The sequence below is a fragment of the Cololabis saira genome, chromosome 11 (assembly GCF_033807715.1).
Source record: "Cololabis saira isolate AMF1-May2022 chromosome 11, fColSai1.1, whole genome shotgun sequence".
NCBI classification, from domain to species: domain Eukaryota; kingdom Metazoa; phylum Chordata; class Actinopteri; order Beloniformes; family Belonidae; genus Cololabis; species Cololabis saira.
The window spans coordinates 38464052-38474839 of NC_084597.1; the positions used below are offsets into that span (position 1 = coordinate 38464052).

Consider the following 10788-nt stretch of genomic DNA (forward strand, 5'->3'; position numbering starts at 1 on the left):
TACATTTAGCAATTGTGTTTTTGACTTACACGTTGATACACAAAGTGGCAGGGGAGCTCTGTCAATACACAACACCGACTAAAACTCTTAACCAACGATTCAGTGCAGAGGTTCTTCAGTGTCATGTCTGGATGTATTCTGATCACAAACACTGCAGTAACTTCCCTTCATTCAAGACACTTAGTAGTGTCTATCTGCCCACACTATCCGAGAGCCAGGTAGCGAAGCCATAAACTTAAGAATAGGGTTCTGGAGTCATGTGAAATTCAGACAACCCCGATTTCAAACAAGTTTGGACACTGTGAAATGTGGATAAAGACAAAATGCAATGATTTGCAAATTTCATAACATAAGTAACATATTATATGTTGAGACATTTTGACACTTCATGAAAAACTATATGCTTGTTTTGAATTTGTCCAGCGGGCTTATGAGATTTGTAAATTCTTGCATTCTGTTTTTAATTAATTAGTCTCCCCACTTTTTGAGAATTATGTCATGTCTGGGGGTAAGGTGTGGACCCAAACGCAGGAGAGAGGGAGGCCGGAGGCAGGAGTTCTCAAAAAAAAGCAGGATTTATTCAAAAAACAAACAAAAACCAAAAGCGCTGCTGGCAGGATCAAGAAATTGAAACAAAACGGGAATCCAAAAACCACAGGAGACATGGAGGGAACAAACAGTACGGTCCGACAGGGAACAAGGGAATGACAAGACCAGATATACTGAGGGGATAACGAGACATGACGAGACACAGGTGCAGACACAATCAGGGCAGATGGGACACAGGCGGGGCAAAACAGAAACTGAAAGCTGGGGGGAATGTCAACCTTGACAGAACCCCCCCCAAGGGACAGATCCCAGATGTTCCTGGGCTCGGGAACTTGACTGGGCTCGACGGGGACTTGACTTGGCTCGACGGGGACTTGACAGGATGCGGGGAGCCGGAACAGGGGCAGACAGGATGCGGGGAGCCGGAACAGGGGCAGACAGGATGCGGGGAGCCGGTGTCGGGTGGCAGAGGATCCTCGGAGCTGCCTGAGTGGGGACCCGGGTCCGGGGCGCCGGCTGCGGGGGTACCCGGGTCCGGGGCGCCGGCTGCGGGGGTACCCGGGTCCGAGGCGCTGGCTGCGGGGGGTCCGGAACCACCACCGGAGCAGGGGCCGATGCGTCCGGGGCCACCCCCGACGACGCGCCCGAGACCACCGCCGGAACAGCGGCTAGCTGGGGCTGACGTCGACGCCGTCGTTGGCGGCCTGGATGCTCCGGGGGCCACCCCGAGCCAGGCGTGTTCCCCGGAAGGGGGATTCCTCCTCGTCCGGGGACTCCAGCTCGTCCGGGTGCCGCCAACCCGGGATTGTGAGCTCTGCCTCCCGGTACACGATTTCCCAGAAGGCAGCACTCTCTCCTGCTGGGTCCATACTGGTCGGACCGTTCTGTCACGTCTGGGGGTAAGGTGTGGACCCAAACGCAGGAGAGAGGGAGGCCGGAGGCAGGTGTGCTAAAAAAAAGCAGGATTTATTCAAAAAACAAACAAAAACCAAAAGTGCTGCTGGCAGGATCAAGAAACTGAAACAAAACAGGAATCCAAAAACCACAGGAGACATGGAGGGAACAAACAGTACGGTCCGACAGGGAAGAAGGGAATGACAAGACCAGATATACACAAGGGATAACGAGACATGACGAGACACAGGTGCAGACACAATCAGGGCAGATGGGACACAGGCGGGGCAAAACAGAAACTGAAAGCTGGGGGGAATGTCAAACCTTGACAAATTAGTGTTGGATAATACTGCATTTGCAATATTCTGTGTCCTTGTCAGCACTCCAAAAACATCTATTTAATTTGCTATTATTGCTGTTATTTAACATTTCCAGAGTGAAGCAAAAAAAAAAAGGTTTAAATCAACTACTGTACATCCTCGATTTGGGATCTAATTTCGGGAAACTCCTTCTGCTTCCTTTGCACGTTTAAGAACTTCATCACTTCGCTTTTTCTACCTTGCAGGTTTTTTTACAGTGTACATGAAGCCATCGGAGGGAGAAAGGGTGGCGGTCTTCTCTGACAGTCTGAATCAAGGAGATGACTGGCGCCATGGCTTTGGGAACATCATAAGTGGCCTTGTGGACTGGCAGGTACAATGTGCAGGCTGGAGAGCGCCAGAGCAGTGGTTACAGATTTAAAACATGGATTAAAAATCTTCTATATGTTTGTTCATTTGCTTTCATTATTATTTTATTATTACTGCTAGTATCAATTTGATGAATTATGAAAACATAACTACGGTTTTTGTGTAGCATCTGCTGATAAACACTCACGAACCTGGAGACTTACACATATGTCCAAAACTTTAGAGATCAAGTGAACTTTCATACAAAGTTATTCATTTTTGTGGAAAAAAAGCTGATTTCGATCAAATTTGCTTTACAGTTGGAGTTTGAGGTGGTTGGGGCTGGAGGCAAAGATTCCTACATCGCTATCGATGATGTCTTCCTTGCAGCTCACCAATGCAAAGACAAAGGTTTGTTTTGATCCACCTCATGAAAATGAAGACGATATGAAGCAGTTTATGAGATTTGCAAATCATTGCGTTCGGTTTTTATTTACATTTCACACAGAGTCCCACAGTGTTTAGATCTGAGTAAATAATATTTTTGTTTATTTAACGGTCTTAATTTAGCATTAGTATAGAAACAAGCAGATCTTATTCGGTCTCAGTATTAGGCAAAGTCAATATCAGGCAAAGAATAGAAATATGTGACCTTTTCCCTGTGCCATTATTTGATGCACCGCTCGTGGAGCCTGGTGGGAAGGTCTCCGGCTCAATTCCACCTGTGTGAGGTTTGTTTGTTTTCTCTCTGTGTGTGTCAGAAAGGCCGTTCTGCAAAGCTCTTCCTGCGATGACCCCTCTGTCATGGGAGGGGCGGAGCTAAAATGTGATTGCTTTATATTGCTGCCAAGTATTCTTTGGACCCTTTAAGTTTGAACAACATTGCTTCAGTTCATCGAGGGTGTACCCCTGCCTTTCCCCCAAGAAGAGCTGGGATAGGTTTCAGCAGGTTTCTGTGCCCCTAAATAGTTAGTTGGTTGTTTTTTGTTTCTCTGAGCAGTGCTTTTTCTCAGAGTTGAAAATCCATTGACTCCTGAAAAAATATATTTTTCTTGAACTCCAAATCCTTTATAGATAGCTTTGTTGTTCCTATATGGTCTTACATCTGAGATTTCAGTTTTCAGAAGCTTCTGCGATGGTCATGTGTGTCGAACTGTAAAGTTTTCAAACCTGATGATGAGTTCATCAAAGGCACATGTTTAGCAGCACCTGGCAACAACTTGAATCCTAAATCTCCTAAATCATTTGGAAGCAGTAAGGGGATACTTAGTGTTGCCCACAATAACATTATTCTTTATCTTATTTTTGTAAAATAATGGTACAGAATAAAAGGTTATATGTTCTAATGCAGGGGTCGGCAACCCAAAATGTTGAAAGAGCCATATTGGACCAAAAACACAAAAAAACGCATATGTCTGGAGCCGCAAAAAATGAAAAGTCTTGTATAAGCCTTAGAATGAAGGCAAACACATGCTGCATGTATCTATATTAGTTATAACTGGGAATGCGAATGATTCGCTCCAAGAAACTTTGAATCAGGGCCATGCAGGAGAAAAAAACATTTGATAGGGGAAGATTTTTTTTTATTTTACACTTCGAGAAAAAAATCGAAATGTCCAGAAAAAAGTGGAAATATCGAGAAAAGAGTCGAACTTTTCAACTTTTTTCTTGACATTTCAACTTTTTTCTCATCATTTTGACTTTTTTCTCGAAATCTCAACTTTTTTCTCCACATTTCGACTTTTTTCTCGACATTTCAACTTTTTTCTCAACATTTCGACTTTTTTCTCGAAGTGCACAATAAAGAAAATCTTCCCCTCTCAAATATTTTTTCTCCTGTATGGCCCTGATACTCTTCCGTACAAATCTTCGTTAACGGAAATGTTGAAATGTTTGTGTCATGTTTGTCCTCCTACTGAAACCATGTTAAAACAAAAAATGTATTTCCTTCCCTCATCTATTTCCATTTTCAAACATTTTTGAAAAAGCTCCAGGAGCCACTAGGGCGGCGCTAAAGAGCCGAATGCGGCTCTAGAGCCGCGGGTTGCCGACCCCTGTTCTAATGCATCTGAGGTTACCTGCCTAATAACAAGACTGATTATGAACGAACGCTCAGAGGGGACCGAGCCTTCTCTGTTGCTGCCCCCAAGTTGTGGAACGTTTTACCTCTGCACATCAGACAGGCCTCCTCACTGTCTGCTTTTAAAACCCACCTCAAAACCCACTTTTACTCAATGGCTTTTAACCCAGCATGATACCTTGCTCTGTTTTTAGTGTTTTTATGTAATTGTATTTGTTATTTTACTTGTTTATTTATTTATTTTTATTGTCTTTTGCTGTTGATTTGTTTACCCTCTTATGTACAGCACTTTGTTTCAGCTGTGTTTTTTTTAAAGCGCTTTATAAATAAAGTTTAGTTGAGTTGAGTTGAGATTACAAAAAAGAAAGCCAGGAGGGAGTAATAACTGTTGAACGTGGCTGTAAGGAGGTATGATTTACAGTAGGGCTGGGCGATATGGACCAAAAGTCATATCTCGATATTTTCTAGCTGAATGGCGATACTCGATATATATTGATATTTTTTCTGTGCCATAATTGGGGTTTCCCCCAAAGCATTATAGCATAGCATCTTTGTTAGCTTCATCTTTTTCTGAGGCAAACCCTTAAAAAAACAGTCAGTTTTAATACAAAGCCTCGTGCCAAATGTCACACAGGTACCTTTATTAACAGAGGTCTGCACAATATCAAAATGTATAAAACAAATGAAATAAAAATAAACTGCCTGCATATATAGAATAAAAATATTTCTTGAATAAAATAAAACAAATATCCCTTTCCTGCATAACAATTACATTAAAATACACTGTGCAATTAATACAATGTAGACAGTAACAGGCAGACTTTTCCACTGAGGTTGACAGTTGTGCAAATAACAAAACATTTGTGCAAATCTGAAATAAAACATTCAAGTCAATTTGTCACAAAATAAGCTATATCAAAATCATTAATTTTTTAATTTTTTTTTTAATCGATATAAACGATATTGTCTCGTACCATATCGCGTTTGAAAATATATCGATATATATTAAAATCTTGATATATCGCCCAGCCCTAATTTACAGTTTGTTATTAAAAGCTGTGCCAGTACAGTAAATATTTTAAGCTTACACACATGTATTTACTTTGTGTCTCTTGTATCTCTTTCGGTTTTTTTTCCCAATACCTCAGGTTCCAAGTGCAGCCTGGAGAGAGGGATGTGCAGCTGGAGCAACACTCAGAATGCTGCAGTTGACAAACTGGACTGGGAGCTGACGAGCCGGCAGGCAGAGAAGCACTACTCCATCCCAGCTGAAGATCACACTCTGGGCACAGAGAAAGGTGAAGCAGGCAGACAGACTGCTGAAGTCTATTTGACTATTTCAGTCACCACTTCCCATCCACATGAATATGTCCACATTCCTCTCTGCCAGGCCACTTCCTCTTTTTCCCGAGCACCAATAGAACGGCAGACAATCAAAACGCTCACCTGCTGAGCCCCCACCTGCCCCCGACCAAAGGCACCTGTCTGCGATTCTGGGCGTATAAACCCTCTTCATGTAAGAATTCATTCTACAAATGTAACTTTGGATCTGGCTTTTTCATGTGCTATGCATCTTCTTCTTTCTTTATTTTTGAATTCATCATTTTTTTCAATATGCGCAGCGGACTGCCAGCTGAATGTGTGGAGGCTGTCCGATGGTCGCCTCAATCAGCTGATGGTGATTAAAGACCTGGGTGGACCGTGGAAACGCTTTGACGTTGACATCACCTCTCTTGAGGAGTACCAGGTCAGAAACACGGCGCTGTATTCACGCCACATGCATCAGTCGTGCGGTGATCTCCTCCTGCTGGCTAAATGTCTCCTGTTTTTTTCTGTGTGCCATTGACAGATTGTATTTGAAGGAATCAAAGGAACAGCAGGCGTTGTTGCTCTAGATGACATTGACTACAGTATTGGGATCAACTGCGCTAATGAAGTCACAGACCCAATCGAAAGTAAGAGAAAATCAGTTTAAAGTTTCAGTCATAAATATATTATCAATAAAGATCTTTTAATTGATTTTTTTTATTTGTTCTAGTTATGTTTGTTCTATGGTTTTTTGGTTCCAGAGCATTTTGACCCTCACCATCATCAAATGCTTTATTTAAGATATTTGTCAGTTTGAGTTACCTAATGATAATTGTTGGGGATAAAACTTAACAAGCATATAAGTGATTGCACCAACGTCCAAAACCAGCAGTGTAGCCAGCAGTGGCGCCACCAGGGGGGGGCCAGGGGTGGCCATGGCCCCCCCTACAAATTTGCTGGCCACCCCACTTGCCTCAATAAAAAAAAAACACTTGCCGGTCACATAGATTCTATCGTCAGTTATGCGTTTCAACCCAAATCATTTGGGCAAAACGCTATACATATATATATATATATATATATATATATATATATATATATATATATATATATATATATATATATATATATATGTTTATATATATATATATATATATATATATATATATATATATATATATATATATATATATATATATATATATATATATAATATATGATGTATTAAAAATAAACATATATATATATATATATATATATATATATATAATATATGATGTATTAAAAATAAACATATATATATATATATATATATATATATATATATATATATATATATATATATATATATATATATATATATATATATATATATATATCCTTAGGTTTTTTTTTGTTTTGGTTTTTTTTGCCTTAGGTTTTTACTGACATGGTATTAACCATTAATATATATATGCAGACAAGTTAGAAAGTAAAAAAAAAAAAAGGGGTATTTCTGAGCCTGTATAGCCTACTACAACAGTATAATAAAGTCCTGTAATTATGGCTTTTAGTTTTGGTGTAATTTAAATGGCCCCATCTGGCCCCCCCTCTGAAACATTTTTGGACGCGCCCCTGGTAGCCAGAGAGCTGGAGAATAACAATTTTCCATCTCTTCTGTAGCTTTAAAAAAGAGCGACAACGCAGGCGGGATTGCAGCATCCGTGATTGTGCTCCTGATGCTAATCGCCACGCTGGTCACGCTGGTGGTGTACTACCTGCGAACCCAGCAGAGAGGGATCCCCTCATCAGCACCTTCTGGTGGTTTCAGCAATGAGATTTATGAATCAGACCTCACAGTGAGTCTCCTTTGTAAGGCTTATCTCGTAAATGCAGGGTGGAAAACTTGTTTTTTTTTTCCTTTTTGGGGGGGGGCTGTGTTATTTATGTGTTATTTATGTGTGCATTTCAGCAGAACCGTGTGAGAATTCCTCCACCGCAAAATCACCCAATGGCAGCCGGGTTTAACGACGTCTCTGTGAGTTTTCAGTACAATACTTGTTTTCTAAATGAATGCTTCGTTATTCTTCTTTCTTTTATGCAGGGACAATGACCCCACGCATGCATTAAGCCTGTGATTCAGGTCAGAGGAAGTCAGATAATCTTATTTTTTAAACCACAAGATGGTAGAATTGAGGTTTTATGGGCCAATTACACTGTTGCTAGCTCAGCTGTGGAGTTAGACTTTAACCAGTGCCGTTCCTCAATACTGGTACTCCGTGGCTGGACTCGGTGGTACTGTAGTAGTAGTTCATACTATTGTTCCACTTGGGCTTTTATTGGAACGGAAGCCCACATATGTCCATATATTTCTTAAGAATTGTTCAACTATGCTCTATCTTGATTGATCAATCGTTGTAACTTAATTGTGAGCTTTCTCAATGTTTCCACTCACTGATGTGAAAAGTATTGTGGGATCCTCTGGATCCTAGATAAAATGGGCAGAGCAGGAACACATCTGGACCGTACGTGGCTGGGTGAGGACTTTGAGTCAGGACATTTCACAAGTCCAGACAAGAACGCAATATTGAGAAACGCCCTTGGAGATAAACTTCTATGTAACATAAAAAGTCACATGATCTCTTATTGGACTGCTGTTATCATGTGTGATATGTGAGTTGAAGGTTAGATTAATTTCGGTTATCTCTTTATCTCCTTTCTTCCTTAAATATGATGACAGGTAAGTTTTAACAAGCATTTGCAGAACAAAATCAGACTTGCAATTTAACTGATATTTACCCTCATTTAGGGTCACTACATAAAAATTTTTAACTAAAAATGAAGGAATTATTGACTGAATTGACTTTCCAAAGGGAATCATTCATAATGAAGCTGGCATTCATTCAGATTCAGCTGTGACAATTTCATCAGCACACCAGTTTCAGCTCCGTGCAGCCTTCTGTCTCCCAGGAAGTTTAACTGCGGATCAGCTGAAGTTTCACTTTTTGTGCCACTGCAGCAGTTGGTGCAATTAATAACTGTTAGTGCAATTGGCCCCATAATACCAAAATTCACCTGCTGACGGTAAATTCTTCTCCTTGTTATTCAGTAAGTTGGCTCGTAGGTGATAAGCTAATCCAACTTGAACTACTCCCTTTCAGCAGCTGTTGTACATTTTATTACTATAGCTTTTAGGTTTTTCATTTCCTAAATTTGTTTGTGTGGCGCCTTTTAAAAAGAGAACTCCAGAAAAGTAGCCAAAGTTCTTCCTAAATGGGAAGATGAAAGTGGCTCTGATGGACACAACTCTTTCCATCTTCCTGCAGGTCTACGAGGAGAGAGAGGTGGCGTGATGAAGGGAGGAGAGTTGTTCCGCCACCTAAACGTGGCTTTGTGAAAGAAAGGTGACATCACAGCAGAAGAACTGCTTGTGTCATCCTGTCACGACACACACACACACACACACACACACGCACGCACACACACACACACACACACTGAGATGCAAAAACACAAAACACAAAAAACACAGACTGATAATCCACAAAGCTGCTTCAGATCCAGCGAAATCCCTCCAGAGACGCAGCTCTCAGCCTGTGGATGACAGAAGCCAGAAGGAGAACCCTGTAATGCGATATGGATTGAAAATACAGTACCCTTGGATCAGCGGTTGTCATGGTGATGGTTGGGGGGGGGGGGGTGTTAAAACCCAATTAGGGTGTGTAAGGAAGTTTCAGGAGAAACGTAGCCCGTTTAAATTGAGTTTAGCTGCTTTTTACGTTTTAAAGAGTAACTTTACCTTTTTCACGTCGAAATTCATTTCCGTTTTGTTGGTAATACAACTCCATGTGTGAAACACCAGCGTTATATCACCTGAGCTTTGCGGGTTCTGTGAAAACCAGTCATTAATAAGTCACTCTCTGAATAACACAGAGCATATCAGGAGACAAATGGACATTCACAAGATGAAAGGGGCTCAGTGAGTTTGGAAGCTGGAGGAAGATGGTAACGCTAGAATCACATATGCCGAACTGTGAGATTTCAGCATCAGGATGTGACAGTAATGATGACATAATGACCTGTTGCTCAGCTGGATACAACAATTTTATTAAAGAGAAATAAAAAAGATGAGTGATCCGATAAAATTTGAAGAACCTCTTAATAACTTTTCAACAATGGGGTGCAAAAATAGTGAATGAGTTTGTCGATGTCTAGGCTGTCTGCTTGGGATGGTTCTGTCTGTGTCTGTACGGGATGGTCTAGAGTGGGAAGCCCTCGTCCGGCTTGCATTTAGCTTGCCAGACATGCTGGCTTGAGGGTTGTCGCTGCCTCTTCTACGACTCCATACCTATGTAGTCAGTTGGGTTCCTTAAATGGGCTTTTTTTATAAATTGGCATTATATGAATTTAAATGTTGTACTCAATTGTAATTAATTGCGTCATATGTGAATTACAATGACAGCCGGTTTTGGTACCACAATGGAAAACTTCCAAAACCCAGTTTGATTCAGTAACTTATTTTGATAATGGAAGCTTTATTTATTTTATAATATAATGAAAAGGTGGGGGAGAAGGAGGAGAAAAAAACTGTAAAAGCAATTGTGAAACCACATGGAAGAAAAAAAAAAAGAGAAAAGTGCAAAGGATTCTACGACACAGGTACTCTTTCAGATGTGTTGGAGAGAGCACTTCATTTTGTTATGAAACAACATTTAATGAAAGTATGGTGTAATAAATAAAGTTGATGGATAAAATATCAGTCTCTGTGTGTTTTGTTTTTTTCTTTTTTCCCTGAACTGGTAAACTTAAATCTCTGGGTGTTTTTCAAAATATGTGTCGTTATCAACTTATCCTCATCGTCGAACCCCGCCACCCCGCCACCTGCGAGACCAGAGGCCGACAAGGAAGAACCCGAAACCCAGGCCACCAGCAACCCCACAGAGGGGAGAAGAACTTTATTTATAACGCACATTAAAAACAGCAACTGTTGACCATAGCACTGAACATATGAATTATGTTCATTTAGAACAAAATAAATAATGTAAACGTAAATGAAAATATTATTTTAAAAACAATATGTAAGTCACTTTGGATAAAAGTGTCTGCTAAATAGTAGTAGTAGTAGTAGTAGTAGTAGTAGTAGTAGTAATATAGACTAGACTGAGATGGTTTGTTTACGAAAAAGGGGGAAATGGACAGTACATTTTTTTTTAATACGTTTTTTATACAAATTCAACATTTTTTTCTACGTATACATCTTTCAGCAGGACTCTAAGGTTTCTTCAGCATAACACCATCCTCTGGTTGCCA

The 10788-nt window shown here is 40.6% G+C and overlaps 1 protein-coding gene across 1 annotated transcript in view; it reads left to right on the forward strand.

Annotated features, from left to right (window-relative positions):
* mamdc4 (MAM domain containing 4) overlaps positions 1–10232 on the forward strand; it is a 28260-nt gene extending 18028 nt beyond the window's left edge. The window contains exons 21-29 of the mRNA XM_061734468.1: positions 2009–2136; positions 2432–2522; positions 5340–5489; positions 5582–5707; positions 5814–5938; positions 6041–6146; positions 7162–7337; positions 7451–7516; positions 8805–10232. Of these exons, the coding sequence (XP_061590452.1) occupies positions 2009–2136; positions 2432–2522; positions 5340–5489; positions 5582–5707; positions 5814–5938; positions 6041–6146; positions 7162–7337; positions 7451–7516; positions 8805–8831 (995 nt within the window). The 3' untranslated portion in view covers positions 8832–10232. The remainder of the gene's footprint in view (positions 1–2008; positions 2137–2431; positions 2523–5339; positions 5490–5581; positions 5708–5813; positions 5939–6040; positions 6147–7161; positions 7338–7450; positions 7517–8804) is intronic.
* The last annotated feature ends 556 nt before the right edge of the window (positions 10233–10788 follow it).